This window comes from Phlebotomus papatasi, chromosome 1 (genome assembly GCF_024763615.1).
Source record: "Phlebotomus papatasi isolate M1 chromosome 1, Ppap_2.1, whole genome shotgun sequence".
Classification (NCBI taxonomy): Eukaryota; Metazoa; Arthropoda; class Insecta; order Diptera; family Psychodidae; genus Phlebotomus; species Phlebotomus papatasi.
Window position 1 is genome coordinate 77,339,114 of NC_077222.1, and position 22,437 is coordinate 77,361,550.

Sequence of the window (22,437 nt, forward strand, 5' to 3'; positions counted from 1 at the left end):
CATTGACAACCGCCATTGTGGTGACAGTCCAACTTCAAAAAAAGTATCAAACGCGCTAGGTTGCTGCAATTTCGGTCACTAAAAACCAATTTTCTCCTGCAAAATCAATCTTGCTGTGCAGAAAAATTATACAAAATAGTGCTGTGAATATTTGTGCAGTGAATAGTGGTGTTTTCTTGCGTACCCATAGTGTTTTGCACATTTTACAGCTGTATTTTTGTGGGGGTGATTTTCGAACACATTTTTTGTTTTGTCAAAGCCATTTTTCATCCCAGGCCCTTCGATGGTATAAGGCCCAAAATATTTTGTGTTCTCTTGGGGGGAAAAACAACAGCATGGATATCGACAACGCCAAAGAAAACATTCAACCCTTGGCCAGTGGTCGCAACATCTCACTCCTCGAAGCAGCCCTTCACGCCGAGACCCATCAGGATGCACACAGAGAATTGATGCAGAAGCGAGAGTATGTTTCTTTTTCTGTCCTCGAGAGGGAATTCTTTTGTTGGTTAGGTTCTAATGGTCTCTGGGATGGTTCGGTTTCCAGGGAATTTGAGAGACGTATAGCTGAGTATTGTGGGGATGATCCTCTGGAGCTGTGGTATGACTATATCTTGTGGATAGAGCAGTGCTATCCCAAGAGTGGGAAGCAGAGTGCATTTGATGATGTACTGGTCAAGTGTATAACCACCCTGGAGAACGACGAAAGGTATCACCAGGATCGTCGGATGGTTAAGATCTACATTAAATTTGTAAGTACCTCTTTTTTGATTAGAGACCTATTTTTCAAAATTAGTAAAAACTTTTCAAATATCTTTTGCAAAGTGCAATCTAACAGAATTTCTTTATCAAAAAAAAACTTTCACTTTTCAATTTGCAAGATTTATTAATAATTATCAAATTTTATAAATAGTTCTTAGTCAAAAAGTAAAATTCGACTTTAAAAAAAACTAAATAGAAAATGTGTAAAAGAAGTTTAAAAAAAATAGCATGATACTTAGGTTTTCATCCTCGATAAAATTTGGATAATTTATGTTTTTGACCTAACTTATGCCCTAGACACACTTACGACTTAAGCCGAAAGACGGCTTAACGTAAATATAACCAAAATAAAGATTTGAATAAATTCCAATCAGTTTCCCACTAACTAAGCCTTTTCTCGGCTTAAGCCGAGAGAAGGATTAGTCAGAAACTGCTAGAAATGTAATCTGATCATTATTTCGATTATAGTTAATCCCTTTCTCGGTTTAACCCTTTAAGGACGATTAAGTCACCCGTGTCCCATAGAGAAAATAATTTTTCCTGACCACCTAAAGTTATTTTTTTCATATGTTTTTACGTAATCGTAAAGCAGAAGGTTATAGGAATCTAGGATATTTTTTGCAAATCTACATCTATTTGCTATAGGTATATTTAAATTGATTTTAAAATTTATTAGGAGTACTTAAAGTTGGGTTTAAAATTCTGGCAAAACTATTAAAAACACACATTTTTGTTTTAAAATAATTGAAATTCGCTATATGTGAAATATTAAAATTAATCGCTTTTCTGCGGTCTGTTCGTTTGTCCATCTGCTCTTATAGGGAAATGTTGGCATGGTTCGCACAGAGTGAACCTTTAAACAATGCAAATTTTATCTTTGTTTGCAAAGAGCTGGTTCATCGCTATTTAGCCATAAGATGACAAATCGTAAACCAGTTCTTTGCAAACAAAGAGAATGTTCGCATCGTTTGAAGGTTCACCCTGTGCGAACCATGCCTACATTCCCCTAATCGTTGCCAGACCTAGAGAACAAAGACTTAAACCCAAATAGACTCAGGCTGATCCTCTAACCTAAGTACTGTAAGCACTTTTTCGCCACCTACAAATAAAATCACTTTTATGAGTATTATTTCGTGACCTCTAGTCCAACGCATCAGAAAACCATATCAGGTTCTTTGCCGAATAGATTATTTGCAAATTATTCAGAGAAATTTTCGACACGGTGAACAATTACCAAAAAAATATGGAGTTCTTAAGAAATTTGTCAACGCTAAGAAAAATTATCTTGCATTATTTTATGTTTTTGCTCTAGAGTATTTAATATTTTTCACTGAAACTCAATCTCTTATTAACTAACTTTATTATAATATCATGTATAATAATGTTATCTAAAAAAGTTTATAAAATTTGGATGTGGTGAAAAGGGCATACTTTTTTTTGCTGTGTAAGTACTTTTCGTCGACCTCGAAATGCGTGCAACTCGGGGTGCTTGCAACTCGGAATGCGTGAAAATTCGATTGTGAGTTGAATTTTGGGGGTAAAGAATCGCGTCGAGTAAACTGTTCTCGGCAGTGGAAATGGATGAAATTGGCTCGACGCGACTCTACCCCCAAAATTCAACTCACAATCGAATTTTCACGCATTCCAAGTTGTGAGCACCCCGAGTTGCACGCATTTCGAGGTCACTTGTAAAGAATCTCAGCTACCATAAGCTTATCTGGGCTTATCACTGGTCATTTTCTATTTTAAATAGTCTGAGTGGGGAAGACCAACAAAAGAAAAAAAAGTTCATTGAAATCGGTTAATAAACATTAGTGATAGAGTCCGGTCCATATGGATATAGTAAGGGTCGGGGAACAGTGGGTTGGGGTAGATACGGATGGGATCCATTATTAGAAAGATCGTGCTCTCAGATACAATATAGGCTAAAATTTCATCGAAATCGCTTCATAAACCCAGAGAATGCAGTCCGGGCAAGACATTTCTGGTTATAGCTCGCGTCGGAGAACATCGAGGGAGGACTGTGACCCACCGTTGGAAAGGTCTCGACCCCAGCTACAACATATTAAAATTTAAAGAAAAAACATCTCCTAGTTTTCGAAATATTCGAAATAGAAATTTCGAAAATCGATTTTTCAATTAATCGGACTTTCGATTAAATCGGATGAAATTGGGATGTCACAAGGGTTATAGTGCTCCACGAGAGCTTTCCAAAACACCCAAATTTTTCGCATTCCGATAATTAGAACCGGAGATATAGCAATTTGAAAATTGAAAATTTAAGTCCTCTAGCTCTGGTCAGGGGGGTCGGAGGGGGTTAAGTTTGGTATCGATCGAGAGCTCTTAGGCCCAGCTATAACATATTAAAATTTGAGATCGATCCATGCCATAGGGGCGGAGTTATTGTGGGTCTAACATCACCAACTTCTAGCCATCTATCGATATTTAACCTTTGCCGAAAACCGCTTGTCGATATCTCTTTCCATTCTCTCTCCAGAAGTGGTTATACGACGGACGGACGGGACGGACCGTCACGTTTAACGCACATGATTTTCGTGATCTATGAGTGTCAAAACGTGTAAATCCAAATTTTGGGCCTGATCTGACGAGGTTGGATTTCACCTGTGACTACAAAAGCTGAGATTGTAAAGAATCTCAGCTAAAATGTGCAAAAAAATAATTTGAAATTACCTAGTATCGGAGTTAAATATGAAAAAGTACTTTGACGTGTAGTTTTGGAGGTTTTCGAAAGCTGTTGTTTCTTGAAATTCAATAAAATTCTGTGGTGTAAAAGTGCTTAGACAGTAGTGGCGAAAAAGTGTTTACACAGTAGCGAAAAGTACTGAAACGCAGAAAATGTATTTTTTCAACTAGATACCAAAAATTTACCGAAAAGTCTTATGGTTTAAGAGAGAGACAATGCTTCAAAGTATCTGTACAGAAAATTTCATTTTATTTCGCTAAAAATTGTAAGAATTGCAAGGATATAAAACTTTAAGGTGACGAAAAGAGCTTACTCTACCCTAAAACAAATTGATGCAAATGACCTCTAATCGATAATCCCAAGCTCTCGGTGTACGACAGTTTGGGATAAATCTTTACTGTCAATTAACAGGGTAAATGCTCGAAAAATTATGAAAAAAGCCATGCCCAACTTGTACCGGCGAATTGTCCAACTTGTAACACTATTTCCAAATTATATCACTTTACCCTAAATTGCCAAAAAAATGTTCATATTTTTTTTCTTTTTATTTTTAATTGGAATAGCACTTTTGTTTTTTTAAGCCTTCACTGTTCTCAAATGCTTCTGTATTATCGACTTTGCGTTATGTTGGTTCTTGTCTCAATTGTTTTTACCTGTCCTCATCGTGTTTTCAAACCACTAAATAGTCGTGACAGGAACCAACACAAAGAAAATACGATAATGCAGAATCATTTGAAAACAGAAAAATGTAAAAAAAAATCAGGAGAAAGATGTTAAAAGTTTTCGCGCATTATGCAAAGATAGGAAGGATTCTTTGTATCCTCTTTTATTTCATCAAGTAGGGTGGAATAACCAGCTATCGCCATGTTTAGGAAAAAATTAAATTCATTTAATCATAACTTTTGAATCCTTGTTACAAGATAAGTCAAATTTGACACAAAGTTACTTAGATGTATTGGCTCTAGATACGTGAAAACAATAATCCTAGGACATAACGCTGGACTACTTAAAAAACTGATTTTTATTAATAATGCAAAATTAACCATTTCGTCGCCACTTTTTACCACTTTTCGCCAGTTTTGTAAAATTTGTAACCACTTCTCGCCACCCACTTGAAAAGAACCACACTCGGTTATTTTAGGCAATGCTATGAAAAGAATACATTCACCATTTCTCTTTCCTTGTGATCACTTTATTATTACTCTCTTTAAATGATATTTCTTCACTTTTATTTAAGAAATCAAATTATGGGGCTTTTGCAGAAAGTAAACAATGCAGATTTGACAACTGAGAATGTACGAAGTGAAGTTAGCGTCGCCTATTGAAAAGATATGGCGACAGGTGGTAAAATCAATTCCAGAATATTACCACTTCTCGCCATGCCTCATTTTTATACAAAAATAATATAAAATGAAATATTAATTGACTAAATACAAATTTTATGTATTCCACAAGTAATTAAATATTCAATGGACAAATTATTGATCCAAAAAGGTATTTTTTGCTTGATGAAAATTTGATGACACTTAGTATTTTTGGTAAGAAATATTTGATTCGATGCACTTAATAATAATATTATACTCTAAAAAATGCTCAAAATCGTAAATCCAAAACGAATAATTATTATTTTTCGACTCTATACGTAGCAGTAGTAAAGATACAAGTAACTTTGCGGCTCATTTATTTCATAAATCGCGAAAAATAGTGATTTCAATATAAATGGCGAAAAGTGGGGCACTGGCGAGAAGTGATGATTCCACCCTACGCAAAGATAGGATGCTTTATATCCCCTTTTATTTCATCAAATATATTGTATTTCAAAGAACAAATTTGTAAAATTTCACATATTAATTGCTGGAATTGGATTTTCCTCTGTTTCTGATTTAATTAAATCAATTAATGATGTAACTATTTTTTATTTTTTACATTGAGCTGTTTTAATTAATAAAAAAATCACTATTTTCAGTAATTTCACTGAGAGAAATCCGAAAAAGTTAAAATAACATTCCGGAAAAGTTAATTTTATCCTGTAGTGTTGATCCGAAATAGGTGTAAATATCACTCTTTTTAGGTGTATTAGGGGTTAAAGGTACCCCTTTTCATGTTAACTTCACCCTTAATAAGGTGTAAAATTAACATTAAAAAATGTTGATATATTTTTACACCTAAAAAGTGTTAAAGTTCTGAGGAAAAAAGTTAATCGAATCTTCTTTTTTTCTCAGTGTTTAATAAATCTTGCAATTTGAATTTAAATCAACCATTCAACAATTTTTTATTTGAAATTGTGTAATATTTGCATAGTTTAAAGAAAGGGTCGAAAGGGTAGGTATTCAAAGAGAGTTTTCCTTGGCAGATTGACTCTCAGCAAAGTCCTCATGAGCACTATAATACGCTGTACAATCAGGGAATTGGAACATTGATAGCGGATCTTTATATCTGTTGGGCATACTATTTTGAAATTCTGGAGAATTTTGAGAGAGCCGAAAAGATCTATAGTATGGGCTTTGATGCTGGTGCACAGCCCTTTGATGAGTTAAAGCAGGCACATGATCAATTTCTTGTGTCAGTGGCCCAGAGGACTCTCTATCGGGATGAAAAGATGCGTCAGACATTCTTTTCGACCATGGAAGAACGTCGGAATGCTTTGACATCATTGAGTGGACATCGAAGCAATAGGGTTGGGAGTATTCGGACAGGAGGGGTGGTACGTGATGTCAATCCGGGAAGAGTTGAACAGACTTTTGCTGCATCTCATTCCCGGGCACCGTATCAGGCTACAACAACGTCGGGAATTGCCATTTATGTTGATGCTCATCAGGAGAGTTTCAATGGACCACCAGAAGCGAGTACCTCATCGGGAATACGCAGTATTGTGAGTAGTGCGACAAAACAGGAAAATCAATGGGAACCGGGACCGTGGTCAAAGGCCAAAAAACGAACACAGAGCAATGCTCTTTTCCCGTCGGCTGTTGTTGGTCGGCCAAATACAAAATTAGAATTTGACATTATGGAGGATACAGATGAATGGTGTGGACCTGCTAGGCTTCCGGCTAATTTTGCGCGGACAAATTACAAACAGGATGATTTTTCTGTTAATGTGATGTTAATGGAAGATCTACCGGGTGGTATATTTCCCATGTATGACAAAATTCTCTGCTATCCAAATGCCAAAAATATTGTCTTTTCACCGGAAGAGCTGAGAGCCTATCGTTGGTTCAGGAATCGGGGTAGGCGGGCTGCTGTGACGGAAGAATTGAAGGATTTTGTTGAGAATTCCTATGACAATGGTGTGAGATTGCCGGAAAATTTTCGGAGAACAAATGAGAAGCAAGATGTATTTCCGGTGGATAAGTGTAAGGCGGAAGTTTTGGTGAATCAGGAACTTATGTGTCGTGTAGAGGCTATGAATATGCTCAATGACAAGGAAGAGATGAGTTTTGAGGAGCTCCAGAGGGTGAAATATGAGAGATCACGAGCAGCTAGAAAGCGTACTACCAACGAATTCTGTATTCCTCAACCACCACAAACACAGCAAGTCAATATGAATGACACCTGTTCCACACAAACCTTCAATTTCTTCATAAAACCCCAGAGTGTTAGCACTCCAAAGCCAGATCTCAAGAAATTTATTGTAACACCACGTTCGAGTTTATCTCTCTATCAGCCACCGAGTCAGCCGGCTGTAGATGTCCCCAGGCAGCCGGATGTGAATCTGGGGGAGACGGAGGAGGCACCAGTTACCGCCACCACCAAACAATTGTCAACAATTTGGGAAGTGAGTGAACCCAGTACGACAACAAGCTCAAGTGGTACAAGTACTAAGTCTTCAACATCTTCCGCCGATTCCCCGGATAATGTACCCGGAGAACTCAGACCGACAAAATTTCCCCAAACAACGCCAACAGTCATTTCAGCATTTGTTTACCAAGGAGCTACTACTGATGGAAGATGTGCTGGCAATAGTTCAATAAAAATGTTCAGGGAGGAAGTATCGAGTGTTAATCCAATTACCGTTTATGAAGATCCAACAACGGAAAATCTACTGGCACCACCGAAAATCATCCCAGCACCCGATGATGATTACTACAGTGAATTCTTTCAGTCACCACCTGAAGCCACGAAAAGGAAGGAATTTGGCACAAAGATATCACCACAGAGAGCCAATGATTCCCTGACATTCCCCAGTATGCGTGAAATGGCGGTGTCCGGGATGACATCGTCAATTTTTGGAAAGCGTGACATGGAAGGTGTTTTGAATACATCGAAAATTGGTGGCAGTGCCCAGAGAGAGGTGAGTCCAAAAAAATTTCAAATTATACTCATGAAAATTCTTAAAATTTGAAATATTTTTAATAATATAAAATTTCTTGGATTGAAAAACATAATATACCCAAGTAGCACTTTCTAACCAAATCAGAAATTTAACGTCTCGGGGAAAGGTAATTTTTAGGTAAATAAAATTACTTCCAATGCAGATAACTATACGATCGTAAATCTTACATTATTTTACCATTATTAATTTATGCCTGACTTTAACAGACTTAATGAAACTTAATGAAAAAGAAATGGTATATAGGGTGCAGGCATTACTATGGCCACATTAAGGACATAATCTCCTTATAGCTGTTGATCTTTTTGACCAAATAAAGCAAAATTTTAAGAGCAATTTCTTTCATGTACAGTAGACTCAGTCAATCGGATCTTTTTCAATCGGGTGAAAAAATTTGTTGACAATTTTCACATTTGATTTTGAAGCAAATTTGCTCAAATTCCCTGTAGTTCTTCCTATTTTATCGTGATTCTTTATAATTGAGCGCTTTTTGTGGAATTTACAAAGGCTTTGACGCCCAAATCTCTCGATAAACCGGATGACATTTTGCCCCAAATACCCAATTGAGAGAGAGTCTACTGTAGTTTCTTTCGATATATTCAAATGATTTTACTAGGAAAAATCCCTCAAACAACGGAAAATATGTGATTTTCCCAACCATGTAAAATTCATAACTTGTGGCCTCTTTTACGAACTTATGGCCACTCGTGGAATAACTTATGGCCACAATTTCAAATGATATAAAACAAACTTTGTAATAAAATAATTTTAATAGAAAAAAAGAAAAGCATTTTACGCACTTTCATAGGTTTTTATTATTTTTCTGACAAATTTTTCATAGTTTTTCAAATATTTTTCTCATAATAATCGGATACTACTAATATTGATTCTCCCCACAAGTGGCTAGTAATCCTATCCGACTTTCCTGATGTAAAAACTTAATTTGGCTGCATGAAGAACCCAGCTTATAATATCCTCCTCTGCCTGTTCTCTAAGAGCACTGCAAAGCCTCTGTGTTCTAATGTTTGCTCCGGAGACTTTCCGAAGACTTTAACGCAGAGTTTGTGTGGGAATGTGGTACAGCTGGAATGACTGGAATACTTTAGTCGTGATCATTCTATTCTCAATGCTTCTCAATGCCCCTTTTGCATCCTTTGAGTTCAATAATGAGACTTTTCTTTAGTTTTTTTGTGTTTTTCACTGTCCTGGGAGAGAAAAAGAGAAAAAGTTAGGTTACTTACAAGAAAATGCAATTTCATGGAGAAAATCAAAAACACTACTCATTTATAAACAATTTTATGTTACAACTTCTACACTTACCTTAAATTTGATTAAATTAATGCTAGAAAACTCAGATTCACTGAATCAAAAATAACACGATTTACAACTCGCTAAATCAAATATCTGTGGGGGCGCCACACGTCAAATGCTGTAAATTATTTACTGCATGTCAAATGCAGTAAATAATCTTATCAAATTGGCCATAACTTATGGCCTTGTCATTATTTTATATTTTTTGTGTTAAAAATCATCCAAATCAAGTGGTAAAAGAAAATATAGTTATTAAGACAATAAGTTTTGAAAAATAGTACTAAATATTTTTTATTGAATATATAAAATTTAGTGGTCAATAAAAATTGTGAGATCGTCAGTAAATTTCTTAACAATTTAATGTATATTTGACTGTCGGGCGCATCAGTGAAACAATTCCCACAAAATAATTAAAATTGTATCTAAATATAAAAGTAAATCCGTTTAAAAGTTGCATTTAATGATAGCGCATCAAATATTCATAATTTTGTGGTTCTTCTAAATTAATTTGTAGGAAAACATTGAAGATATCTGCAAGGTGGAAACAAGTATAGACTGGCCATAAGTAATGCCGCAACCCTACCACCCTAGTATCAATTTCTTACCAAATTAGAAATTGTTGTGTGGAAAACGTAATTTTTAGGTAAATAATATTACTTCCAACGCAGGTGACTCTACCTTCGCAATTTTTACCATACTTCATTTACATCTCTGGAATAAAATTTCAGTTTCCCATTCATTATTCATTCTCTTCTCGATATTTGTAATAGAAAACTGCATGGGAATTCGAAGTGGAAGTTTGCTAAAGCAAAATCATAATTTATTGTGTTTGAACATTTTTGAAATATTTTTATTCCTGAAAAAAAGCTATAATACTCATTAAAAAAATCAATTTTGACCAGTAAAAAATCTCTTTTGGTCACTAAAAAATAAAAAAGAAAGTTTTCTTAAGGTCCCTTTAAATCATATTGAAAATTCTATGATATTTTGCAACTTCTACATTTTTGCTTTGCCAAATCAGCGTCAAGTTGAATGTTACCTTCGAATCACTCAAGAACAAATCATTTTTTCATAGCTCGTCCAGAGTTCCTCAAATTTCCTGAAAAGGCCATGAATCAAAATCATTAAGAACATTAAAAAAAAAGTTGAGTTGTCCGAAACTTAAGTCGTTCGAAAGTAGCGCGCTTTCCCCAAGGTTTTTCATCTTTTTCTTTATACAATTCGTAACTAACGATTACTATTTATTAATAAAAATTGGTGTGATTATAAAGGTATCACACCTAAAAAAAGACGATTTTGAATAATTTACATCAGAGCAATTGATAGCCGAATTGTTGTGGAGAATAGATGTTTTTTGCTTTTCTGATTTACATCCAACGACCGTCGAGACCATTGTATGCTCGAAATGAACAACAAAACGTAGTTTTTTGGCTACACAATAAAAACAAAATGAAATTGGCAAGTTGAATTGTATTAGTTGAACTGAACTAGTTGAAATTTCGAATAACAACCACTGAAAAAATCAACTTTCAATTGAAAAATAATCAATTAAATTGCAGAATTAGTAAAATTCAACCCTCGGTAATGACCCAAATGCAATAAATAGTAGTAATAATTATTATAATAGTACTAAAATAACTAAAATAGCGTAAACTTCATGCGATTTACTGGTTGAATATTTCTACGATTATCGTATGTAATAGAATCAACATGATTATCGTTGTAGTATTTCAACCGATTACGCAGCAAAAAGTTCAACTTTCAACTACTTTCGTTTGAACTCATTCTTCTGCTTCCTTTATTTGCAAAAGTCGATGAATAAAAAAAAGTAAGATGTCCAAAAAAAAAGTTTCTTCCACAAATTGTACCATTTGAGTTCCTCTAACGAACAGTCCATGTGCGAGAAAAGTGGGTCACTCCTGGTCCCAGAAGTAGATGGCCAAAAAACACGTCGCAAAATGTGTCTTCCTCGACATAAATGGTTCTGAATGACCATGGTTTATCCATAGCAGATTAAGTATACCAGATTCTAAAAGCTAATGAACCAAGCTTTCCAACAATAGTTCACTCATCCAATTATATTCATCAGGAGCTAAGATATACCACTCCAAACTTTCAACCTCTTCTACTGACAGAATATATGTGCTCATCTAATATATTGGAAGTAATCTTTCCGTAATTCTTTTTTAACTCCCAAGACTTATTCAGGGCATATAAACTCCTGATATACACCAATGTTCGCGAGTTTATCTGCTATTTCATTTCCTAGAATAGCGTTATGACCAGGACACCACAGAAGAATAATATTATTATTCTCTTCTCTGCTCATCTACAAAGATTACTCCTGGGGTGACATGATAACTTATTTTCGATACTATCGACTGTCGATTCTGCAAAATTTAAACGATAGCAGGACTTTCTGTAACTAATATAGATATTTATCAACAGTCACATTCTTTTGAAATTGTTATAATGAATGGCCCAACAATGCGTAGAAAGTCGACATTCCTTTAATCTAACAGATATAGATTTATCGATACTATCGTTTCGATAGTGTCGAAAAGTTATCATTCCACCCCTGATATCCTTAACAATTTTAGATGTTATAATACCCTGATATGGCGAAGAAAGTGCCTTTTTGCTATAAGGGATAAGATAAATATTTTTTCCTGTGGGATTTTCGTTCATTAACTTATTCGTTGCAATCTAAAATAAACGTTAAATTAAAGTAAGATTTTCGTAAGTAAAGTTACCTCTGCTAAGTTCCTTTTGGAAGATTAACGACTAATATTAATATCATAATGTGACTTCTTTTTTTCAAAACTATTTTAAAAAAATGTGAATCTACTATCTGAAGATTGTAATTTTTTTCTAATTTTGTTACTTGGGTATTTTTCAATTCTTGGGTATTTTTTAATTTTGAGGTCTCGTTAAGTAAAAATGATGACTTTTTTTGAAGACTATTTGAATCTTCAGCATTAATAGTCTAGTTAGACTATAACCAAAAGCTTCAGGATTCCTTGCAAATTTTGCAGGTAAGACTTGTGAGTGGAAATGGAAGTGGAGCAGCGGGACCAATTTTCAGTGATTCCACAAGACCGACACACTCACAGAATGGTCAGTCTATGGGTCTTTTCCCTCCGGTTGGACCCTTTGCTAGCCGGGTAGTTGAAGAGGAGGATGACGACGACGATGATGATGACAATGATGATGACGATGAAGATGTGGAAATTGTTGATATGAAACAATTTGGCAATACATCGAGATCATTCTATTCACCACCATTGGCGAAGGTACCAAAAATCATGGATGTCCATTCTGTGAGGGAGCCACAGCATCATGTGTGGCACAGTTTGTCGGTCATTAAGGAAGGTCCAGTACCTCCGGATTCTTCATTTACATTCCCACCGAGTAATCTGCAGACATTGGATGGGGGAGCGAAGAAGGAGGATACGGTTGGGAATCTCAATGAATCCGTCACTGTGCCCCATATGGAAAATGTTTGGGCGAATGATGAGGCCAAAGATTGGAGTGGGAGGAAGAGTATGGATGAGCGAAAGTCACTGATTGTGAGTCATGTGAGTGAAAATGATCCCCTGAGGATGACAATTACGATGCGTGATGGCAATAAAAATGCCTCAATGGCCAATAATTCGGTGTATGTGAAGCAGAGTCCACAGAATAATAGAACAGGGAAGATTACACGGCAGGACTTTCCATCTCCGGCTGTCAATGGTACAGACAGTGGACAGAGTATCTATATGATGCCAAACAATTCGGTGAATGGTGCATCCAATCCGGAGGATGATTGGAGTGAGGATGACAATCAGCCATTGTCATCGTATCAGCGCAAGGAAGTGGATATGAATGAGACACAGCAAGTGATTGATGATAATCTTGGATTGGAGGTGATGAATCCCTTCAATCCCAAACTCATCAATGCTTTCCTCGAAAAGGCCGACTTTATGAATTTCCTCGAGTCTCTGGACAGTTGCATCCTGACAAATATTGTCAAGATGATCAAGCCAAATTCCGTGATGGAGATGAATGGAATGACACTGGATGTGGGAAAACTCCTAGGATCCGGGACATTCGGAAAAGTTTACCAGTGAGAATCCCTTTTCTCAATTAAATCAGCTTTTATTTTATGCCTTCACGTATTGATTTCCATTTTTTTTTATTGTTTTCCATTTGCAGTGCAAAATGTCGCGAAACAGGAAATTGCTACGCCCTCAAACAGGAACGTCCAGCCAATTTGTGGGAGTATTATATTGTCTTGGAGCTCAAGTACCGAATGCACGAAATGAATCAGTCTCTGGTGAGTTTTTTTTTGTTTATTTATTTTTTTGTTGCATCATTGAACGTGTATTTTCCGACGATAAATTAAATATGCAAATTTTCTGTATGTCATCACTGGAATTTTACGTCACATTATCTGGATAGATCAACAAAACAATGCAGTTTAATCACTGAGAAAAAAAAGAAGATGCGATTAGCATTTTTTCCTCATAACTTTAACACTTTTTAGGTGTAAAAATATATCAACATTTTTTAATTTTAATTTTACACCTTTTTGAGGATAAAATTAACATGAAAAAGGGTTAATTTAACCCCTAATACACCTAAAAAGCATAATATTTACACCGATTTCGGATCAATAATGTAGCGTAAAATTAACATTTCCAGAATGTTATTTCAACTTTTTCGGATTTCTCTCAGTGATGCTACACTGAGGGAAATCCTAAAAAGTTAAAATAATATTCCGGAAATGTTTATTTTACCCTGCAATATTGACCCAAAATCTGTGTAAATATTATTCATTTTAGGGGTTAGAGTTACCCTTTTTCATGTTAATTTTACCCTAAAAAAGGTGTAAAATCAACATTGAAAAATGTTGATATATTTTTACACCTAAAAAGTGTTTAAGTTATGAGCAAAAATAGTTAATCGCACCCCCTTTTTTTCTCAGTGTATATCAATGAAACGATAAAATTTGTGGAGTAATTACTAAATAGGTTTTAAAAATTCACTACCCGTTTTTTACATTATTGGAATCGGATTAATTTTGTTTGGTGTTCAAATACCTTTCAAATGAATCCAAAATTGTCCCAATGAAAATAGAAAATCTTACTTCTGAACATTTTTTTAGCACTTTACTATCCTCAAGTGCTTCTGCATTATCGATTTTTCTTTGTGTTGGTTCTTGTCTCGACTATTTTGTCAGTCCCCGCTGAGTTCTAAAATCACCAAACAGTCGTGACAGGAACCAATTTAAAGAAAAGTCGATTATGTAGAAGCACTTGAGAACAGGAAAGTGCTAAAAAATTTCTATTTTTTGTTGGAATATTACCATTTCCTTCTTTATGATGTCTACACACTAGAAGCAATTTTCGTCAAAAATTGCATTTTAAAAAAAAAAATCTGACGTTTCTGCGTACAAGGATATACGGGAAATTTTCTTTGCAAAGGCATTTTTTAAAGAAATTACACCTGGTGTGTAGAGGCCATTAGATATATTTAACCCTCGACTTTGAAAAAGCAAATATGAGAAGGAAGATCTAAAGGTCATCGGTGTACGGAAAAATTTTACAATCGGAAATCGGGAATTTTATAGATCGATTGAAATTAAAAAGAACACCTCTATAACTTTACTTTTAGAATTCAGAAACAATAATTATGCGATATTTATTCTACAAATTTTTAATGGAACCTTTCGTTGTATAAGAAAATGCCTTTGAACCATTCCTGAAGAAAAGTTCCTCAAGGTTAAACGTTGAAGAGTGTTTTAGAAAGCCTATTTCTCAATCGATTGGAATAAATTTGAATTCATTGGAAAGGTCTTGAATCCCTATTAGTCTGAAGTAGTTCCATTCTGATATAAGCCGATATTTAATTTTTATCCAAACAGCAAATGCAAGTATTTAAATATGCAATTTTGGGCAAATCTCGAGCTCAAAGCGATAAAACTCTTCTAATTTTCCAATTTTGACTTTTTCTTTAACTTTCACCCGACAAAATTCAATAAGAGATTAAATCCTGGGTCTCTGCGTCAGAAAGTCAAGCTTTGTCCTTAAAGCACTAAAGACACGGATTTAGTATTCTGTCTGTAAATCTTTTACGAATGATTTTATTAAATCATCAGAAGGTTTCAGCAATATTCTCATTATAAATATTGAATTATGATTCCCCGTGAGATATTTTAGTTCCATCGCGTTCGCTGCGATCTATTTTTATTCTGAAGTTAAATATTTAATTACACGTGGTTGTAGATAAATCCTCAAAGTTCAGAAGTATAATTCAATATTAATATCGTTAAAATCCATTAAATATTCTAGTCCTAAAAAATTGAAACTCCTAATGCCATGAAAGCTTTTAAACTCTATAATTAAACAAAGACTATCAAAAATTTATGTTGTGGGATCAAATTTTTATTTGCATTGTTGAGAGAATATGTGTAAACCCTGGAGGATTAAAAAATGTGGAAAATTGTACAAAGAATTATTTAATTTTATTGTCTTTTTTTAAATAAAGAAAGTTTCATGAAATCAAAATTGGCATATTTCCTTCTCAAACGTTGTGTAATTTTCTAATCAGAAATATATACAAAGTTGTGCATAATGCCCAACGCACAATAACTTTTATTTAGTAAACATGTTTTTGACGTTTGAATGAGAATGAGTGAGATCTAGATCTAGTCATCTCGCTCATTCTCATGGGAAATTTTGAAAACATGTTTATAAACAAAAGTTATTGTGCGCTGGTCAAAAGTCTAACCAACTCATCTCCTTCTTCTTCTTGTAACCATCAAAACAAATTCAATTTGGCTCAATCGAATTTTGTGTGTGAAAGAGTAGAATAATAAGGCAATATTCAAAACATTTGAGAAAGAAAGAGATAAGAATTTTGATTTCATGAAATTTTCCTGATCTAAAAGGCCAGTCGAAGTCATAATGGTTCCGGCACACCTTTTAGATCAGAAAAATTTTATAAAGTCAAAATTCACATCCCTTTCTTTCTCAAACTATTTGCATAAGGCTATCCCATTTCTTCGGTCTCAAAATTGGACTGAACTAAATTTAATTTGGTGTGATGTTCAAAAGCAGAAGAAGCACAGTGTGCAAGATCAGGATAAACATATGCAAAGCTTTTAGAAAAACAAGAGATATAAATTTTGATGTCATGAAATTTTCCTGAACAAAAATGCTTTTTATAAAATAATTTAAAACAAAATACAATACATTCTCTAAACCGGATATCTGATTGAACCGCGGAGAACTACATGCCAAAAATTTCACAATGAATCGTTTAATTTTAGTGGCGTCGACGTATCTTTTAGATTTGGAAAATTACACGAAACCTAAATTCAGTGCCTTTTCTTTTTCAAGCATTCTGTATAAGTCTATCCCACTCTTTCGCACTGAAAATTCGTTTCTTCTCCTTCCTTCTTTTTACGTTTTGGCTGTCGGAATCACTCAGGTCCATATAACCATTTCGCTCACTCTTATTCACATACGATTTCCATCTCTTATTTTTCCATTGTTTGTTTTCCTCACTTCTGCCTATCTTTTTTATTACTTTTTGCTCCATGACAAATCCTTTTTTGCTCCCGTCTTTTATCATACTTGCTCCTTGATTTTACTGCGTTCAATTTGTATTTGTAGTTTTTACCCACTGAACTACCGAGACCCCTGAAAATTGGTTTGGATTAAATTGAATTTTTTGTGATGCCCAAAAGAAGAAGAAGAGTGCGAAAGAGTGGGATAGATATATGCATAATATTTGAGAAAGAAAGAGATGTGAATTTTGATTTCACGAATTATTTTCAACCAGTAGGGGAATTCTGTAACCGAATGACTATGCCACACGACAAATTTTAAACTTTTCAAATTCAGAAAAACTATTCGGATATACGATTCATATTAGTCACTGAGAGTTTCATAGAGCCACTTCTAATGATCAATTGATGATCACTAGGCTTTAATGTTATGCCCTAGACACACTTACGACTAAAGTCCAGAGACGACTAAGCTCGTTCATAGCTAAGTCAGTTCCTGACACACTACAAACGAGGCTTAACATTCACTGCGATTCACAAAACATAACTTTTGGGGTTTTTTTATGCATTTCTACTTAAATGCATTAATCTTCTTTGAAAATGACATTACTTGTAAAATTACTAAAAAAAACTCAAATTCTATGTTTTGTGGATACCAGTGAATGCAATGCCTAGTTTGTAGTGTGTCAGGAACTGACTTGGCTATGAACGAGCTTAGTCGTCTCTGGACTTTAGTCGTAAGTGTGTCTAGGGCATTATTCTACGCCCGAATTTACCACGAAAATTTCTTATATGACATTGTCATATTGTTGCAGAATTCCCCTACAGGATTTATTGTTCTGTAAGGGAATTCAGTAACAGTATGACAATGTCATATGACAAATTTAATATTTTTTGTGTGCTAAATTCATAAGAACTATAATTGTAAATCCGACTCATATCTACTAAAAATTTCATGAAGCTCCTTGCAATGGCCATTGAATGCTCACTGGGCTTTAATGTGGTCTTGGCCCGAATTTTACCACGAGAATTTGTCATATGACATTGTCATACTTTTACAGAATTCCCCTTGCGATCTGAGATGATTAAGGAAGAATTAATAAAGGCATCGAATAAACGAGCAGTAAAAAGTCAAATTTGGTCAGCAAAAAATTCGAAATGATCAGTAAAAAATAAAAAAAATGGTCAGTAAAAAATAAAAAAGGGCAGTAAAAAGTTTTAAAAAATCAGTAAAAAATTAAAAAGAGCAGTACTTTATTAAAAGCGGTCAGTAAAAAAATGAAAAGTGGTCAGCAAAAAAAACTAAACATGATCAGTAAAAAGTAAAAGGTGATCAGTGAAAAATAAAACATGATCAGTAAAAAGTAAAAGATGATCAGTAAAAAACAAAAAGTGGTCAGAAAAAAATAAAATTTTTTACTGACCTCTTTTATTTTTTTGCGGACCAATTTTCATTTTTTACTGCTCCTTTTTAATTTTTTGCTGACCACTTTTTAATATTTCACTGATCAATACGAATATTTCTACTGCTCATTTTTAATTTTTTACTGCTTTAATTTTTTTGCTGATCAACTCGAATATATTATATTTATACTGCTCATTTTTAATTTATTACTGACCCTTTTTTCTTTTTACTGACAATTTTTAATTTTTTGCTGATTAATTTTTAATTTTTTACTGATCAACTCGAATATATCTACTGATCAATTCGAAGTTATCACTTACCACATTTAACTCTTTACTGACAAAATTTTACTTTTTACTGACAAAATTGAAAATTTTTGCTGATTATTTCGAATTATTTGCTGATCAAATTTGATTTTCTGCTGACCACTTTTGACTTTTTACTGACCATATGTTTTATGCCATTAATAAATAATAAGTAATTGTGTGAAATGAATTTAATTTTTCTGCAGATGTCAGCATTCGTGGATGTTGAATTCGCGATGATTGGAAATAATGCAAGTATTCTAGCACTGCCTTTCTGTCGATACGGGACATTGGTAAATGTTTGCAATGTCCATAAATTCTCAACGGAGAAGAATCTTCATGAGTTTATTGTGATTATGCTGGCGACTCAAATTTTCTCAATCATTGATCATCTCCATGCGTGCAATATCATTCATGCTGACATCAAGCCAGATAACTTTATGCTGACATCCAAGTGAGTGCTTTGTGAAGAGGGAGATTTCTTTTTGTCAGGGAGAGGGAGGGATTATGATTTGGTTGGTTTTCTTTTTCTTGCAGATTGAATTATGATTCGCCTTATTCTGCCCTCAAACTCATTGATTTTGGCCAATCAATCGACATGAAACTCTTCCCGGAGAATACAACGTTTAAGTATGTGGTGAAGACGGAAGGATTCACGTGCACGGAGATGTTGGAGGATAAACCGTGGACTTACCAGACGGATTTGTTTGGTGTGGCAGCAACGATTCATGTGCTTCTCTTTGGGAAGTACATGAATGTAACTAAAGGGTATTCAGGTTGGGTGATGACGACAAAATTGCCCAGATATTTTCAGAAGGCAATGTGGGAGAGAATTTTCTCCAAATTGCTCAACATTCGGGATTGTCAGTCCATGCCCAATCTCCAGGATATGAAGTTGATGCTGAAGAAGGAACTGGCACTAAAAGAGCAAATGGTTAGAGATCAAATAATTAAATTCAATTCTGTCCTAGATAATTATAAGCCTGGTTTGTGAATATTTTAATTATATTTCGACTATTTTTTTTAAAGAGGAAGATTAAAAATTTTAGCGTGAAAGGCACAACATTGATGAATTTATTCAGGCGCCCCTAAACTCAATTTTTGTTTTTAGAATCTTGATTTGTGGATAGTTGATGACCCATGGTAATTCCGGTAATTCCAAACCTTCTTTCTGAAAATAGAGAGTGCTTGAGTTCATGGGTGTTGAGCTGATTATATAATTAAGTAATTTAAAAAAGGAAAATTAAATTGAGTAAAAGAATTGAAGATGATTTGTAAGCGAAAAAGATATTTTTAACAAAAAAAAAAGTACGAGAAATGTTTGAGAAAAAAAAACGTTAGGAGCGTGGTAGGAAATTTGAAAATTGTACTAAAAAAGATGAATATACGAAGTGAACTTCAGAGTGCTTTGACTTTTTTTTTCGAACAAATGAGCGTGCGATTTCACAAGTTCTGGAAAATTGCTAAAAGCTTCTAAATTTTGAGTGAAAATTCCACGAAAAGTGTATCCCTCAGAAAGATCTTGGTGTTCATCAACTGCCAGGCTTGAAGGATTCCAGAAATACTTAAGATATTCCCCGGGAAATTGCAAAGGGAAAGATGCAGGCGTCTCGCAGTTGTGCGCAACAAATATGGCCTCGTCGTTTGATTTCAACTAGTGAGTGAAAATTTCATTTTAATGAGAATTACTCTGGTATTTCTGGTGGAATGTTCTGGGAAAATGGGCTTGAGAGATGATTTGGTAATTTGAAATGCTTTTCCCAAGGATTGCTTCCGAGAAAAGGGTCAGTTCTCGATGAAAATTGGGGGATTGCATCATCGAGGATGTACTCGAATTTGCAGGCCAAAGTAATTAGCACCAAGCAACTCACATTGAATGACTGCATGGGCAGGAATCCCTGCTACAAATCTGCTTCCAAAAAGACGATGGCATCTGCTCCAGGTAAGAACATTGGGGGATCCAAGAAACATATAAAAAAGCTAGTGACAAGGGTATTTTAACTTATGGGAGCTATGATTCATAATCTGGAATATTACGTTCGAGCCTATTGAACCCAATGTCGGTTTATCCCTAAATTTGATACTATTCGATTTGATTCCATTTGTTTGAAAAGACCTGATGAACCTTATGGTGAAAATTTGATTGAAAATTGAATTCAATATATTAAAATTAAATTTTAGATCCCCTATAGCTCGGGTCAGTGGAAGGGGATAATTTCTTTTTTTTATCGAAAGCTCTTAGGTATTTAGGCCTTCAGAGCCAAATGGACTCAAGCTTGTCCTCAAGAATATTTAGCCTTTAAGATTTGGTAGCAAAGGCAATTTACGCAATGGATTTCTAATCGATGATCGTAAGCCCTCAGTGTAACACTTTTTGGGATAAATCTTTAATACCAAATTTAATAGGTCAAATATTTTCGACCCTAATGCCCTAGACACACTTACGACTTAACCCTTTAAGGACGATTGGAACACCGATGTCCCATAAAAAATTTTTTTTCCTGATTACCTAAAGTTATTTTTCCTTAATGTTTGTACGTAAAATAGAAGGTTAAAGGAATCTAGGATATTTTTTAGAAGTCCAGCTATTTGCTATATAAAGTGTGCGAAATTCCAGCCAGCTTGCAATTTCGGCCATATTTTTTGTTCCTCGAATTTCCATGAATTTTTAGTTTTTGGATACTCTTGAGATTGTACAATGCATAAAAATAACAAAAAATGTCGCTTCGACGAGCAAGATGATCTGAAAAACATATTGAAAGAATTCTCGAAGGGCAAGGAACAATGAGAATGAAAGTGGCCGAAATAGGCCACCAATGCTATGTCAACATTTTTATTCATTTTAAAATGTAATTAAGAATAATTTTAGAGAAAATAAAGATGATAAACTGTCTCCAAGTTTCCAAGCAACATTCCTTATAAAAAAAATAACAAAAATATTCAATTTTTATTAAAAATATTATATTTCAAACTTGAGACTTTGTCGCTTGCATGCAACTATGCCGAAATTTGACACACTTACCCTAGTAAATTTGTAAGCTGAAAAATGTCGATTTTTTAAATTCTCATAATGAAAATAAATTTTAAATAATTTTTATACTTCCAATTTTTTATAAGCAAAACCGTTTTGGGAAAAGAAACTACAATACTCAAACATGTTATTTTTCATTAGATTGAAAATTATCATTCATTAGTATTGTCAGAAAAATTACTTAAATTTTTGGGCTATTTTTGTCTCTATCGTTCATAGAGACAAAAAAATACACCAACTCAGACTCTGTTGGATTTCCTTGGGTTACATGTAAGACCTTTTACTGATTTTGTTTATCGGTTTCATTTTTATTGCTGATTTTCGGTCCACGAAAACTGTCTCGTCGTCAAAGGGTTAAGCCAAGAGACAGCTTAACGTAATTATAATCAAAATAATGATTAGATCACGTTTCCATCAGTTTCCGACTAATCCGTCTCTTGGCTTAAGCCGAGGAACGTCTTAGTTCGCTCAGTTAGTGGGAAACTAATGGGAATTAAGTTCGTCGGCTTAAGTTGTAAGTATGCCTACGAGGGCATAAGCATGGATCTGATATCAACTACTTCTAGCCATCTAAGTTTTGCCAAAAACCGCCTTCGATATCTCTCGTTCCTTCTCCAAAAGTAGATATAAGACAGAAGAACGGACGGGACGAAACATTCACGAAAATCGATTTTTAACGTAAATGAAAATTTTAGGCCCGATCTGACAAGGTCGGATTTCACCTAGAATCACAAAAAACTGAGATTGTAAAGAATCTCAGCTAAAAACTTAAGTGCTTCGGACACCGCTGTCTCGAACTGTAGGAATATTCAAAAATTCAGCGACAACGGTTCTAATTAGGGGGAAGTGGGGCACCTTAAAAGTGGGGCAGCTTTGAAATTGAGCTTTTATGGTTCCGGCACACCTTTTAGTTCAGGAAAATTTCATGAAGTCGAAATTCGAATCCCTTTCTTTCTTACATGTTTTGCATATGACTATCTCATTCTTTCGCATACCAAATTCGATTGAGCTAAATTGAATTTGGTGTGATGTTTAAA

At 34.6% G+C, this 22,437-nt stretch overlaps 3 protein-coding genes across 7 annotated transcripts in view; 2 read left to right on the plus strand and 1 right to left on the minus strand.

The window, feature by feature from the left end:
• On the plus strand, positions 1–19,772 carry LOC129804111 (uncharacterized). 2 transcript variants are annotated; one of them, XM_055851193.1, is made up of 7 exons: positions 1–463; positions 545–749; positions 5,817–7,754; positions 12,119–13,212; positions 13,302–13,422; positions 18,576–18,823; positions 18,907–19,772. In XM_055851193.1, exons 1-7 carry the CDS (start codon positions 336–338, stop codon positions 19,361–19,363), a joined length of 4,191 nt encoding a protein of 1,396 aa, XP_055707168.1. In that variant the 5' UTR covers positions 1–335; the 3' UTR covers positions 19,364–19,772. The 2 variants fall into 2 exon arrangements, with proteins under 2 accessions (XP_055707168.1, XP_055707176.1); XM_055851201.1 differs by having other exon boundaries at positions 12,140–13,212.
• LOC129804262 (B-cell receptor-associated protein 31) overlaps positions 1–22,437 on the minus strand; it is a 417,963-nt gene that overhangs the window by 4,081 nt on the left and 391,445 nt on the right. The window lies entirely within an intron of this gene.
• Positions 19,770–22,437, plus strand: part of LOC129804188 (ATP synthase subunit beta, mitochondrial-like) — a 15,881-nt gene continuing 13,213 nt past the window's right edge. For 2 of the 4 annotated variants that reach the window (XM_055851301.1, XM_055851273.1), the window contains exons 1-2: positions 19,770–20,026; positions 20,135–20,311. In XM_055851301.1, coding sequence (XP_055707276.1) covers positions 19,969–20,026; positions 20,135–20,311 — 235 coding nt within the window. In that variant the 5' untranslated portion in view covers positions 19,770–19,968. The remainder of the gene's footprint in view (positions 20,027–20,134; positions 20,312–22,437) is intronic. The other 2 variants (XM_055851282.1, XM_055851292.1) reach the window with 2 other exon arrangements.